This window comes from Elgaria multicarinata, chromosome 4 (assembly GCF_023053635.1).
Source record: "Elgaria multicarinata webbii isolate HBS135686 ecotype San Diego chromosome 4, rElgMul1.1.pri, whole genome shotgun sequence".
Classification (NCBI taxonomy): domain Eukaryota; kingdom Metazoa; phylum Chordata; class Lepidosauria; order Squamata; family Anguidae; genus Elgaria; species Elgaria multicarinata.
The window spans coordinates 21080019-21095441 of record NC_086174.1 but is presented as its reverse complement, the minus strand read 5'-3'; the positions used below and the strand labels follow the sequence as shown (position 1 = coordinate 21095441).

At 45.2% G+C, this 15423-nt stretch overlaps 1 protein-coding gene across 1 annotated transcript in view; it reads left to right on the top strand.

Moving 5' to 3' along the window:
* Positions 1–260: 260 nt before the first annotated feature.
* The window catches only part of MAL (mal, T cell differentiation protein), a 31240-nt gene continuing 16077 nt past the window's right edge, over positions 261–15423 (top strand). Inside the window, exon 1 of the mRNA XM_063125541.1 lies at positions 261–347. Within this exon, the coding sequence (XP_062981611.1) occupies positions 261–347 (87 nt within the window). The remainder of the gene's footprint in view (positions 348–15423) is intronic.

The following is a 15423-nucleotide window of genomic DNA, read 5'->3' as shown; positions in this document are numbered from 1 at the left end:
GTGTGACAAATGAAACAATGCCATTGTTTCGGAGCAGTTCCTTCACTCCTTTCAGGGCACCGAAACACACAGAGGCAGGTACCTCCAGTTAGGCGGCCACACCTATGCTGCTGAACTCCTTCCCCTGAGGGCGGGCACCATTAACATAACTGAACAGTTAAGAACTCCCCTGCCCCAGAAGAGGGAAGGAAAAACAAAATTGGCTTTGCAAGTGTGAGGACTTGTGTGCTTGTGGTGAATTTTGGAACTCAGCCAGGAAGATGTCTTCAGCCACCACCGGTGCCACCTTACCCACTGGCATCAAGGTGTTGGCTTCTTTCCCTGATGTTCTCGTACTCCCTGAATTTGTAAGTATATCCTTCTTTTCTTTTAAAAAGTAGTTCAGTTGCTGAGGTGGGTTAATGGGGAGACACTCTGGTGGATGCCTGTGCATATTTATTCAAAAGCGGGCCCCACAATGTCTAAAGTGGCCTATTCCCTAATAAACGTGCCCTAAGATTTGTAGCCTCAGACCCTTAGGGACTTCAGGTGAATCCAGACGTGTGTGTGTGCACGCGTGCACAAATCCATCCAACCTCATTCACGGAATTTTACAGGAATCCAGACAAAGTCATCTTCTACTTGTTACCCTCCTGTGTTTCCCTGCCGTTTCTTCCCACTCTTTTCCTATCATCCAAAAAAGAAAGAATAAAGAATAATAATAAAAAAAAAACTGTTAAGAAAGGAAAGATGAAATAGATGAACAACATGAACTGCCCAGAGAGCTTTGGCAATTCAGTAAACAAATGAAATAAATAAAATCTTTTGATTGGAGACCTCTGTCTTGAAGTACTTTTCTCAGTAAAATTTCTAAATTTTCCAGTTTTCTTATATATCTTCTCACCTTTAAAATATCTTTGCTGGAACAAATAGTAACTTCCATCAGAGATTTAGACTGGTGTGTGTGTGTGTGTGTGTGTGTATGTATTTAAGCAGACTAGGAAAAGAGGGGTTTTTGCCCCCTTTCTCTCTGATGCTCATGGGTTTTGGGGTGTTTAAACTCTTTTTCTGACCCTCTTGCTTAGTAATGTTTTATTCCCGGAGTAGTTGGTTGACCCTCAAGGTTATACTCAGCTGCTAAGCCATGCAGGGAACAGCCGTGCCTCGTGCAGGTGTGTGTAGTATTCAGGCAGCTAATTATGCAGCGGAACGGATGGCCTATATAGTACTAAAGCAAATCGGTAAGGTCTACTGAGCATGCAGCTCGCTAGAAAGGCATGGCTGGTTGCTCTCTGAAATGAAGAACGGCCAGGTACATGACCGCTTTAATGTATATTAAAGTCTGTAGGGCAAATTGCAGAGGTTTGAGGATCGTACAGCTAGAGAAATTGCAGAAATCGTAAGGGACAAGTCAGACTGAGAACATCTTTCTATACCTGCCCCTAAGTTCTTTTACAGTAGCTGGTCTGATCTTACTTTGTGGACGATGCTTTCTCCATTTCCATGCCAGGAAATTATTTATTACACTTTTATCCGGCTCTTCTCTCAAGGAGCATATGCATGACTCTCTTTCTCCCTCTTATCCTCACAACAACCCTGTGAGATAGGTTAGGCTGAAGATGTGTGACTGGTGCAAAGTCACCTAGCAGGCTTCGTGTCTGAGTGAGGTTTTGAAGCTGGATTTCCAACACTCGAACCATTGCGGTAGAACAGCCGTCCTGAGCCTGGGGCCCTCCACTTGTTTTTAACTTTATCTCCCATTATCCCTGACATTTTTCCATGCTGGCTGGGGCTGATAGGAATTGTAGTCCAAACCATCCAGAGGTCACCAGGTCGGGAAAGGCCACAGTAGAACATTAGGGTCAGGAACATTAGGGCCAGGATCTCTTCTCGATCCTTCCAGAGTGCAGGACAGGGAATAACGGGCTCAAGTTAAAGGAAGCCAGATTCCAGCTGGACATCAGGAAAAACTTCCTGACTGTTAGAGCAGTGCGACAATGGAATCAATTACCTAGGGAGGTTGTGGGCTCTCCCACACTAATGACTGGCATGTTGCTAGTGTATTATAATCATCCTTTTTCTCTGGGATCTAATTCTAACACGAAAATGAATTCAAACAGAGGAACAAATTTATTTAGTACATTTAGTGTATTGAGTGGGGTGGGGAGTTGAACTCGATGGCCTTGTAGGCCCCTTCCAACTCTGCTATTCTATGATTCTACTTATGACTTGAGCAGCTATAGCACAGGCAGAAATTCAACAGGTGTAGTTTTCGCATCAAACTGCTTCTGCCTGAAAGATTGGAGCTACAGATTCATATATTTACCTGCCCATACTTACCTTCCTGAGCCTGCTATTATTGTAGGGTGACCATATGAAAAGGGGGACAGGGCTCCTGTATCTTTAACAGTTGCATAGAAAAGCGAATTTCAGCAGGTGTCATTTGTATATGTGGAGAACCTGGTGAAATTCCCTCTTTATCACAACAGTTAAAGCTGCAGGAGCTATACTAGGGTGACCAGATTTAAAAGAGGCCAGGGCGCCTGCAGCCTTAACTGTTGTGATGAAGAGGAAATTTCACCAGGTTCTCCTTATATACAAATGACACCTGCTGGAATTCCTTTTTCTATGCAACTGTTAAAGATACAGGAGCCCTGTCCTCCTTTTCATAGGGTCACCCTAATTAAAGCTGTACTTGTGACTTTTTAAAGCTTATAGGCACTGCTTTTAAAGGGCTGCCCAGATCTTTCTTCCTTAAATGGGAAGTAACTATGCTCTTTAAAATGCTGAAGTATGCATATTGGATGGAAGATTGTGGATATCAATCACGCCTGTTTGGCCTTAACACTCAAGCTACGCCACTACACCAGCTGTGTTTACTCATTCCCTCCATTTAGGGAGTCCCCAGCAGCTAGTCAGGGCAGTGCTGGGTTATTGTTATTGCTATAACCAGTTAAACTCTGGGGAAATTCCAAAACCTTTGCAACTACTACTTGTGGCCTAGGGGGATGGGTCTGGCTACTTCAGCAGCCAATTAAGGTTGCCACTCTGTCGACGGAGCCTGTGCCTTTAACCACAGGAGAACATGTGGAAAATGGTCTTTTCTGACTGGAAGTTGTCCTATGGTATTGGGTGAACTCCACCTGTTTTTCTTGGTCTGCGTTTCGCAATTGTTAAAGGCACGGAATGTCCTTCTGTAAGGAAAAAGAAGGGCAACCCCAGTCCCCAGCTATGCTCTAAGAGTCTAAGGAGAGAAGAGAAATCTCTCGAAGCCCCTAGCAACAGGTTTGGGTTGCAGTCTTGCCATTAAAACCAATGGGTTGCATGACCAATGGTGCCTTTGCTGTAGTGGAAAGTGCTTCTGCTTGCACAAGTTGGCGCACTCGATCAGTAGTGCGTTTAAGTAATTTTAGAATCTGTTCTTAATGGTCACATGCCTAGGGTGACCATGTGAAAAGGAGGACAGGACTCCTGTAACTTTAACAGTTGCATAGAAAAGGGAATTTCAGCAGGTGTCATTTGTATATATGGAGAACCTGGTGAAATTTCCTCTTCATCACAACAGGTGCCCTGCCCTCTGTCACTCCAGAATAGCTCCTGCACCTTTAACTGTTGTGATGAAGTGGGAATTTCACCAGGTTCTCCATATATACAAATGACACCTGCTGAAATTCCCTTTTCTATGCAACTGTTAAAGATACAGGAGCCCTGACCTCCTTTTCAAATGGTCACCCTAGTGAAGCCAAAAACTCAAGCAATTTGAGACAGTAATAGGTAAACTCTGGCCCACAAATGTTTATACCATACTAGCAGATATTCTTGGTGTTGCTTGGGGTCCTGAATAATGTTGATTCACTTATCGCTGATGCTGCTCCTTGCCGCTCTCTAGAGGAGTAGCATTGCCAAGGAGTGGAGGAAAGTGGCTCTCAGTGGATGTGGGCAGATCCAAGCAAGGCATGCTGGGATGGGTAGCTGTTTCAGAGATCTCAGGTGATTGCCCATGTGGCTGCATGTATAGAGTGACCATGACCTGATCTACACTACTGCTTTAAAGTGCTTTATAACAGTTATAAAGTGCTTTAACTGCTTTAAAACGCTATGAAACTGTTATAAAGCGCTTTAAAGCAGTAGTGTAGATCCAGCCCATATGAAAAGGAGGTCAGGGCTCCTGTATCTTTAACTGTTGTACTGAAAAGGGAATTTCAGCAGGTGTCATTTGTATATATGGAGAACCTGGTGAAATTCCGTCTTCATCACCACAGTTAAAGCTGCAGGTGCCCTGCCCTCTTTTAAATCTGGTCACTCTAGTACAGCTCCTGCAGCTTTAACTATTGTGATGAAGAGGAAATTTCACCAGGTTCTCCATATATACAAATGACACCTGCTGAAATTCCCTTGTCTATACAACTGTTAAAGATACAGGAGCCCTGTCCTCCTTTTCATATGGCCACCCTACACATGTAATCCTGCAAGATCTCTGAAATGCCTACACCTCTCAACAAGCCTTTGGCATTCTGCAACTGGCCCCATCCTCTGAGAGACACTTCCTCAACAGTTACTGGGAGTTGTAGGCATGCTGGGAGTTGTAAGCACGAGCATAGGATTTGTTCTAAATTGTTTTAAAATAGTAAAAACATAAAAAAATGGGTTTTAGGATTGTTTGGTACATTATAAAGGATGACCTATCAGCGTCCCAAATTTCAAGTTTCTAGCTCCTCTAGAAATAGGTAAACATTTCCGGACATACAAACCTGCACACATACGTTCATCTTTATATTCTCCAACCTGGTGCCCTCCAGATGTGTTGGACCACAACTCCTATAATTGACTGGGAATTATGGGAGTTGTGGTCCAATACATCTGGGAGTTGAAGTCCAACACATGGGAGTTGTGGTCCAGCCATCTTAATTCCCAGTCAGCATTGGCCACACTGACTAGGAATTATGGGAGTTGTAATCCAACACATCTGGTGTGTGGCAGGTTGGAGAAGGCTGCCATAATAAACTTTTGCATTAATTGCAATAGATGAGCATGTCTCCTTCCAGATGTGTTGGCAAGCAGGGAGAGAGCCTTCTCAGTGTTGCCCCCCCAACCATGAAAAAGTTTACATGTCTTTTTTTAAAAAAAATGCTAATCATAGGGGGAGGGGCTCAGGACTGTGATGAAGGGATCAAGAGTTTCACTGTTTCCTTGCCCGCTATGGCCCTGAGGAAAATAAGCTATCCCAAAGCTACTTTTAGCTCCAGGAGCAAAGATCCCAATTGGCCCAATAGAAAAGCTGCCATTGTAGCAGCTTCCGGAAGGGAAATGTATTTGGGGTTGTAACAGTGGAGGAATTCCCAAATACCCTGGTTTGCTTGGATCCTGACCCTGACTGAGTTCTCTGGATTGAGTGGCCACTTAGGCATCACCAAAATAGAGGACAAAAGAGGATACCAAGCTGCATACACCTTGCATATACTAATCAATATGTGTAGATGAAAATTAAGAGTTAATTACCATGTCATTTAAATCAATTGTGGGCAACTTGTACTCCCTATAACTCCCATCAGCCCTAGCAAGCATAATCAACAGTGAGGAATCATGGGAGTTATCGGCCCAAACATCTGGAAGGCCACAAGTTGTCCACCCCTTAATAGAAATTCAGTATGTCCCACCATAGTGGAGAAAAGTGAGCAGGGACAAAGCAGGAAGTCCCCTGGGCACAACCTCCAGTTGAGATGCCAACTGGATGGGCCTCTTCAAGGCACCGCTCTTCTTCTGATGTTTCTTTATCTTTAAACTGGACTTGGATGAACAGCCCTTCAAACAGAGAATGCCTACAAACAGAGGACTAGCCTCTATAAAGTAGGACAAATGCCACCGGCACCCCCTAGCTGTGGCTGAAGCTAACAGTAAAACCAACAGCATGCAAATTCAAGTGACTCATTTAGCTCCCATCCAAGGGGCAGCTTCAGGTATTGAAATGCAGCTGAGGAAGAAAACAGTTGGGGCCACAGACCAGATCTACACCAAGCAGGATAAAACACTTTAAAAACGTTTTGGAAACTGTACATATAGTGTGTCCTGGGCCCCAACAGTTGTCAAAGCTGCTATAAACCATTTCAAAGCAGTAGTGTAGATCTTGCCTCTGGGAGGTGAACTGTTTGCCCTAAAACTTGGATCCTCCACCGAAGAGTGACCATATGAAGAGGACAGGACTCCTGTATCTTTAACAGTTGCATAGAAAAAGGCATTTCAGCAGGTGTCATTCGTATATATGGAGAACCTGGTGAAATTCCATCTTCATCACCACAGTTGAAGCTGCTGGTGCCCTGCCCTCTTTTAAATCTGGTCACTCTAGTATAGCTCCTGCACTTTAACTGTTGTGATGAAGATGGAATTTCACCAGGTTCTCCATATCTATAAATGACACCTGCTGAATTTCCCTTGTCTGTACAACTGTTAAAGATACAGGAGCCCTGTCCTCCTTTTCATATGGTCACCGTACTCCACCCATACTTGGAGTGTACCATCAACAGTGCCCCCTTGACTGTTAAAAGCGCATTTTTTCAAGTGTTCCACCATGCGGGTTTAGCTGCGTTTTGAGGTGAAGACGTTAACTCTGCAAGCTTTTGTCACGATTAAAACACACCTCTAATTAACCTCTGGAACCAGGTTACTGCTAGAAGAAGTGATGAGGAGATCCTAGAAGAAGAAGCTGGGGCTAGAAAGTGGTGTATGGTATGTGTCCTTGGGCCCCAACAGTTGTCTGTGCACTTCAATACCACTATAAAGCAGTAGTGTAGCTCCTGCCTCTTATATACCGCTTTCATAGTGAAATATCCTGCTTGGTGTAGATCTGGCCCAAGTTGTTGCTAGAAGGGATGGGAGTTAAGTTAGATGGGTTTGCATTTTAATATGGACCAACCAGGTTTGACCTTCTCAAACTAGTATGCAACCCAATTCTCCTTTGGTTTTGCACTTCTCTGAAATTTGCAATGCACTTCTCTGATCAAAAATATTCAGACACTAGGGGAAACTGCATAGAAAAAGGCACATATTGAAGGGAAGTGTGTACAAAAATGCTTACCAACTTCTGTGCACACACATAAATGCATGCAAGAATGAATACAGTTTTTTGTGCAGACTTTTTTTTTTTTTAAAAAAATCACAAACTGTTGTGGATACAGGATAGAACAAACTCATGCTCAAAAATGCAAGCATCATAGAAAGCAAAACATCATCTCTGTTTGTATGTTCATTTATTTATTTATTTAATTAATTATATTTTTATGCCACCCAATAGCCAAAGCTCTCTGGGCAGTTCCCAAAAATTAAAACCACAAATTACAGCATAAAATACAATGTCAGACGTACTGGCTTAGAACTGCAGTATAAAAGTGTAACCGGAGTAAAAACTAACCGCAGTGCAGAGAATTCAAAATGCAACAGCAGATTTAAAATAGCAGAGCTAAAACTCGGAATGCTAAAATGCTCAAAACGTTTGGGAAAATAAAAAGGTCTTCACCTGGCGTCAAGAGGAGTACATCATAGGTACTAGGCGAACCTCTCTAGGAAGCTCATTCCATAACTGGGGTGCCACAGCAGAAAAGGCTCTTTTCCTAGTAGCTACTTGCCTCGCTTCTTTTCACAGGAAGCTTCCAGAGAAGGACCCAGAAGATGACCTTAGGGTCTAGGCAAGTATATGTGGGAGGAGGCGATCCTTCAGGTAACCTGGCCCAAAGCTGTTTAGGGCTTTCAATGTTAATACCAGCATGCATCACCTGGTGAAATTCCCTCTTCCTCACAACAGTTAAAGCTGCAGGAGCCCTGCCCTCTTGACCAGATACAATTTGAATTGGGCTCTGAAAAGGACTGTTAGCAAGAAGTGTACGCGAAACTAGAGATGGCGGTTGTGTTGCAATCTGGTGTATGGTGCAACATGGCTTAGATCCTAGTGTTCCATAAAACTGGCCTGCCTTTGCCACACTTTTTCCTGAAATAGCAATGGCAGCTGGGCAAGTACACAGTGAATTGAGCTAAAGGTATAGTAACACCCAGGCAAGAAGGTAGTGGCAAAGGGATGACCAAACTATGTACCTGTTGCAATAGCCGAAGGGTTCTTGCCCGCCCAGTCTGTTTTCCTTCATTAGGCAAACTGATAATATGCTGGAGACCTGCTGTAGAGATAGCGAGAACTAAAGCTGGCACAGGTGGTGCCCACCCAATGAAAGATTAGAGAATGGGTGCAGAGTTTGGTGGCTTAAAATCAACTTCCCACCCAGTTGATACAATAGCAGAGAATCCGATAGTGAGCAAAGATTAAGCAGAGGGTAGTGGCAGAGCAGGAAAGGGGCCGAAACCCGTGGCTCCAGAGCTGGAGGGAGGGGGAGGAAGGATTAATGGCCCATTTGATTGCAATCATGTGCAGAAGCATCCAGAAACCTGTTAAACCGGGCTGTCCACTAAGGAACAAAGACTCCAGCACCCCTGCGCAGCTGGCGAAAAGGGTTATTGGCAGCACCTAGAGAGCTGTGGACAGGGGCTTGGGGAGTTGACCCTGACTTCCCCATCTGCAGGGCTGTCCCTCCTTCCAGATAACCTCCCCTTCCAAAATTCATAGCGCCACCGGAGACTACTGATTGCCCCCTCCCCGAAGTTTTCGGGCCCCCGCATTCTAGTGTGGACAGGGCTGGAGGCAAAAATGGTGGGCAAAAATACCAGTATATTTTTGCTGAAAGTTCCTCCTGCCGGGAACTATGCCATAGGAGAGAGGCATTACAACCTTTTAGAATGGGGGGGGGGGGACTGATTATCTATCTATCTATCTGTCTATATCAGGAAGTCACCAAATGATAGGTGGTTGGAGCAAAGAGGGTGGGGTTAGGGTGACCATATGAAAAGGAGGACAGGGCTCCTGTATCTTTAACAGTTGCATAGAAAAGGGAATTTCAGCAGGTGCCATTTGTATGTATGCAGCACCTGGTGACAGTCCCTCTTCATCACAACAGTTAAAGCTGCAGGAGCCCTGCCCTCTTGACCAGATACAAAAGAAGTTCTAGTTTTATGTGAGAGGAAGAAAAATATCTCCCTGTCCACATTCTCCACGCCATGTGTTGCTTCTGTGTGTCCTGAATGTAGAGGGATGTTAGGAGTTGGGTTCCATCCCACAAGGATCTGTATTGGGAGAAGACCTGTAATTAAACTGGTTCATGCAGGGCTGGATTTAAACTTGTTGTGGCCCTAAGCTATAACATGTGTGAGGCCCTTCCCTCTTCAACAAATAATATATTTTTTAAAATGCAAAATATGGGCTGTACAATTAAACATAATTTGATAGTCATGTAACTTCAAGAGTAACAGAGTTGGGGGGAATCTTCAATCTCTTTGCGATCAGAGGCACTGAGTAAGGTACACCTGGAGATAATTTAGACTGACCCCAACCACATAATACTATTCCCCCTACTGAAGAGGTCTTCATTTTGTATGATGTTTATGCTTTCCTGGTGGCAATGTTGTAAACGTTTCCCCCCCCCTTTCTAACATGAGGCCCCTCATAATGTGAGCCCCTAAGCTGTAGCTTGTTTAGCTTGTATGTAATTCTAGCCCTGAGTTCATGTTACCTATTGGGGTGGGGGGTGGGGATAGCCAATTTGTGGTCCTACAGATCTTTTGGCCTGCAACTCTCAACCTCTTCACCATTGACTACACTGGCTAGGCCTGATGGGTGCTGTAGGCCAAAACATGTGGAAGACCACAAGCTGCCCACCCCTGACTAGAATTAGGGTTGAGCTGTGAGGTGATCAGGTTTGCTGATGGCATCAAAGTTAATCAGGGAGGTAAAAAAAAAAGAGCGAGAGAAAGAAACAGGATTGTGAAGAGCTCCAAAAGGATTTCTACAAAATGGGTGAGTGGGCAAACTGTGGTGGAACCCGAAACCACGGGTTCCTGTGGTTCGCTGAGTGGTGGTCAAAGACTCTCAAGACACAATTTCTCTCTCCTTAGAAGGTTTATTACAAGCAGCGCTGCAAGGTGGCAGTCTAAAAAAACTGCCCAATAATTTCAGGAAATGTCAACATATTTATAGGGTCAGTTCCCCTTAGATATAATGGCAGAACTTTCTCACCAATCATAATACACCAATCATAATACGTAATACAGCTCTGCAACACAGCAACCAATGAGAAGCCAAGCATTTAGGCATGTACAGAGTTTGAATGCTTCTCTGACAGGGAAGAAAAACATCTCCATCTGTTACTTTCTTAGTTATCTTGCCTTACAGACGTCTTCCACCCTCTGACTGCTAGGGTGGACAACGCCTGTTTTGTCACACAGTTTCAGCATCAACTTAATTCTAAAAGCAATTGCAGCATTAAAAATAAGTTTTAAAAGAACAGGAAGCCATGAACTTTATGAACTATAGCTAAGGATTATAGGCCATTTTCCTATACCTAGGGGCATAGTAAAAGAACCAGCTAAATTTCCACGACACAAACATGGTTCCATGTAAGCAAGTCTAAAGTGATGCACATGGGGGCAAAGAGCCCCTTTCTTCACTTTACACATTCCATGCTAGGAATCGTTAGGAAAGGGACTGAAAAGAAAACTGCCAATATTGTAATGTCTTTGTACAAAGCGGTGGTCCATCCTGACTTGGAATACTGTGTATCTGGTTGCTGCATCTTGAAGGACACCAGCCCTATTCAGGCCTTATGCCTAAAGAGGGGATTTCAACTTGTGTAGGGGGTGCTGTTGCTGCATGTGCTGCCTTCCACGCCCCTCGCGGGCCAGTCCCCCCCCTCCACTCCTGCCTTGAGCAGGAATGTCTGAAGGGGGCTTCTGTATGCAGAAAGCAAAATGCACTTAGAGGCCTCCGCGGAAGTGGGAGCCCTGATAAAACAGGCACCTGATCATGGGAAAGCTCTGAAGCACATGAAGCCCAACGTGTGTAGAAGACTAGAAGTCCCCTTCAGACTTGAGTTGGAAGTTCTCCCGTTAAGTAAAAGGAGAGGTGGGCGATGGTAGAACTGGAAAAGGTGCAGCAAGGGCAATCAAAATGATGAGGAGACCAGAGCAACTCCCCCTGTGAGACACGGTTATGTTTCGGTCCCTTAATATTTATTTATTTATTTATTTATTACATTTTTATACCGCCCAATAGCCGAAGCTCTCTGGGCGGTTCACAAAAATTAAAACCACAGTAAAACACCCAACAGTTTAAAACACAATTACGAAATACAGTATAAAAAGCGCAACCAGGATAAAACCACACAGCAAAGTTGATATAGGATTAAAATACAGAGTTAAAACAGTAAAATTTAAATTTAAGTTAAAATTAAGTGTTAAAATATTGAGTGAATAAAAAGGTCTTCAGCTGGCGACGAAAGCAGTACAGTGTAGGCGCCAAGCGGACCTCTCTGGGGAGCTCGTTCCACAACCGGGGTGCCACAGCGGAGAAAGCCCTCCTCCTAGTAGCCACCTGCCTCACTTCCTTTGGCAGGGGCTCACGGAGAAGGCCCCCTGTAGATGATCTTAAGGTCCGGGTAGGTACATATGGGAGGAGGCGTTCCTTCAGATAACCTGGCCCCAAACCGTTTAGGGCTTTAAATGTCAATACCAGCACTTTGAATTGGGCCCGGACCTGGACTGGCAGCCAATGAAGTTGTAAAAGGACTGGCGTAATGTGATCTCGCCGGCCAGTCCCTGTTAATAACCTTGCTGCCCTGTTTTGCACCAGTTGAAGTTTCCGGACCGTTTTCAAAGGCAGCCCCACGTATAACGCATTGCAGTAATCCAAACGAGAGGTTATCAGAGCATGGATAACTGTAGCTAAGCTATCTCTGTCCAGATAAGGGCGCAGCTGGTATATCAGCCTGAGCTGATAAAAGGTGCTCTTTGCCACTGAGTTCACCTGTGCCTCAAGTGACAGTTCTGGATCGAAGAGCACCCCCAAACTACGGACCCGATCCTTTAGGGGGAGTGCAACCCCGTCCAGGACAGGGCAAACATCACCTCGCCGGACAGAAGAACCACCCGCTAACAGTACCTCCGTCTTGTCTGGATTGAGTTTCAGTTTATTAGCCCTCATCCAGTCCATTACCGTGCCCAGGCACTGGTTCAGAACAGCCACTGCCTCACCTGGGTTTGATGAAAAGGAAAGGTAGAGCTGGGTATCATCCGCATATTGATGACACCTCAGTCCACATCTCCGGATAACCTCCCCCAGCGGCTTCATGTATATGTTAAACAGCATAGGGGATAAGATAGAGCCCTGTGGAACCCCATGGCTTAGGTGCCACGGCACAGAGCAATAATCCCCCAGCACCACCTTCTGGAATCGGCCATCCAAGTAGGAGCGGAACCACTGCAACGCAGTACCTCCAACTCCCAGCTCAGACAACCTATCCAGAAGGATACCATGGTCGATGGTATCGAAGGCCGCTGAGAGGTCCAGGAGAACCAACAGGGTCGCACTCCCCCTGTCTCTCTCCCGACAGAGGTCATCCCACAGGGCGACCAAGGCAGTTTCCGTTCCAAAACCAGGCCTGAAGCCCGATTGAAATGGATCTAGATAATCCGTTTCATTCAAGAGTGCCTGGAGTTGTCCTGCAACCACCCGCTCAAGCACCTTGCCCAAGTAAAGGGATAGAGAGGTTTCTACAATTATGCGTGGTGTGGAGAAAGCAGGTAGAGAGAAGTTTTGCTCCCCCTCTGACTCAAGAGATTTTCAGCGAGGCTGAATTGTGGGAGATTCAGGATAGACAAAAGGAAGAACTTCTTTACGCAGCCTTCCTCAAATTGGTGTCCTCCAAGTGTTTTGGACTACAGCTCCCAGGATTCCTAACCATTGACCATGCTGGCTGGGGCTGATGGGAATTAAAGCCCAAAACATCTGCAGGGCAACCAGGTTGGGGAAGGGTAGCATAACTAAACTATGGAATTTGCTACCACAAGATGTAGTGACGGCCACCAACTTTAAATGGGGGATTAGACAAATTTATGGAAGCGAAGGCTATTATCAATGGCTACTTGTCATGATGGTTATATGCTAGGGTGACCATATGAAAAGGAGGACAGGGCTCCTGTATCTTTAACAGTTGTATTGAAAAGGGAATTTCAGCAGGTGTCATTTGTATGCATGCAGCACCTAGTGAAATTCCCTCTTTATCACAACGGTTAAAGCTGCAGGTGCCCTGCCCTCTTTTAAATCTGGTCACAGTATAGCTGCAGTATAGCTCCTGCAGCTTTAACTGTTGTGATGAAAAGGAAATTTCACCAGGTGCGACATGCATACGAATGACACCTGCTGAAATTCCCTTTTCTATGCAACTGTTAAAGATACAGGAGCCCTGTGCTCCTTTCCATATGGTCACCCTATTATATGCAGCTTCCAGGATCAGAGGCAGCATACCTCTGAATACCACTTGCTAGGGAGCAGCAGTGTGAAAGGGCTGTGAAAGTCATGTCCTTCTTATGCACTTCCCATGGGCATCGGGTTGGCCACTGTGGGAAACAGAATGCAGGACTAGATGGACCATAAGAGGAGCCCTGCATAAGTAGGGCTGTTCTTATGTTCTTCATGTTTGTATGGGGCTTTGGTTTAATGTCTTGCTGTGATTGCTTAAGAATTTGAGTGTGGAAGGGGAGAGGAGGTGCATGAACAGAGATGTCGGGAGGGAACAGTGCAGTGTGGTGGCAAATGGCCTGGGAAGCATAATTTCTGGCAGTGGAGGCTGGTGGCTGCAATGTCAGTGGGGTGGTGAATCAGCTCCGGGTTTTTGTCAGAACTCTAAAGGAGCTCCACACCTTGGAGAGGTCCTTTGGAGTTCTGAGTGAAACCAGGAACAGATTCACCAGCCTCCACTGTCATTTGAGCCACTAGCCTCCACTGATTTCTGGTCTTATAGCCTAGTTGCTGGGGACTGGGTGGGAGGTGATGTCTAACAAAATGGCCAGGGGGAGAGATAGGGCCAAGGGCCAGGGAAGGCTTAAGCAAGCCCACCCATCCACTGATCCTTTTCTCCCACCTTAGCATGACCAAACGTGTCTGGGAAATCCTTCTTTGCCTCTGGAGATGTTGCTCCACCCTGATCCTCCCACCACTTCCATTTGTGCTTGTGACAGATCATAGAATCACAGAATAGTAGAGTTGGAAGAGGTCTATGGGGCCATCAAGTCCAACCCCCTGCTGAAGGCAAGAATCTACCTTAAAGCATCTCTGACAGATGGCTGTCCAGCTGCCTCTTGAAGGCTTCTAGTGTGGGAGAGCCCACCACCTCCCCAGGTAACTGGTTCCATTGTCGTACTGCTCTAACAGTCAGGAAGTTTTTCCTGATCCAGCTGGAATCGGGCTTCCTGTAACTTAAGCCCATTATTCCTTGTCCTGCACTCTGGAATGATTGAGAAGGTACTCTATAAGAAACCATGGCATTTCATATGAAGCACAGCCTATAACAGAGCCTTCCTCTGTAATTCACCATGTGAAGAATCTTTAGGAGGATTTCTTTTGGGTGTGTGTGTGGGGGCACAGTGAACCCACCAATTTTGCCGCATGCCTATGTTGGGGAAGAACATGTGAAGCAGCTTAGGGGCCTCCCAAAGGGAACCTGGTATGCCTTTGTCAAGAATTTGGTAATAGCAGGCCAAATGCACTTGCACATGGTCTGGCAGCCGCGCCCTGCGGCAGGTATTTTGAAATCGTGCATTCCCCTCTACCCCAGAAAGCCATCCTTGTGTTCAACATCCATCATTCTTGTCATGCCACGTCACTCAGTTGCAGGACGTGGCTGGCGAAAAGCAGTCTTGTCCAGTTTGTGTGTGAAGTCATAGCACTGTCTTGCCTAAGAAGAGGCCCCGGTTACAAGTCAGCTCCAATATTGGATGCAATCCAAGCCGTAACATGGACCACCTGTAACATCCCATAGCATCTTAAAGACAAACAAATGCCTTATGGCTTACGCTTTCCACCATCAGACGCAGGAGCACTGGCAGCATCTGAAAGCTTATGCCATAATAAATTTGTTAGCCATGTATGGGTCTGCAGGACTCTTAATTTGTTGCAGCAAAAACAACAGGCATAACTACCCCACTGAGAGTTGCATCCTTAAAACCTGTTGCAACTTTAAAGTGGTGCCAACTAGAGTAGGCTAGTATTCAGTGAAGGAATACCCTATGTCAGTGCTTCCCAATTAGCTAAGTACTGCAGACCCCTTGTTTTTCAAATACCAAGCCATGGACCCCCTACTTTTGAAAAAATTGTTATCTCTATGGTAGTTACCTGTGCGAAGCAATTTTTTTGAGAAAATAAGGGATAGCCCCTAATAAGCAAAGGATTTTAGGTATACTAAAAACAGACCATAAATTTTGTGATATTTGTGATATTACCACGCAAAAATGACAATGATTTAGTTAGGAATATAAAGACGAATTTAATTTTACTAATGTCTAGTTTACAATTGAACA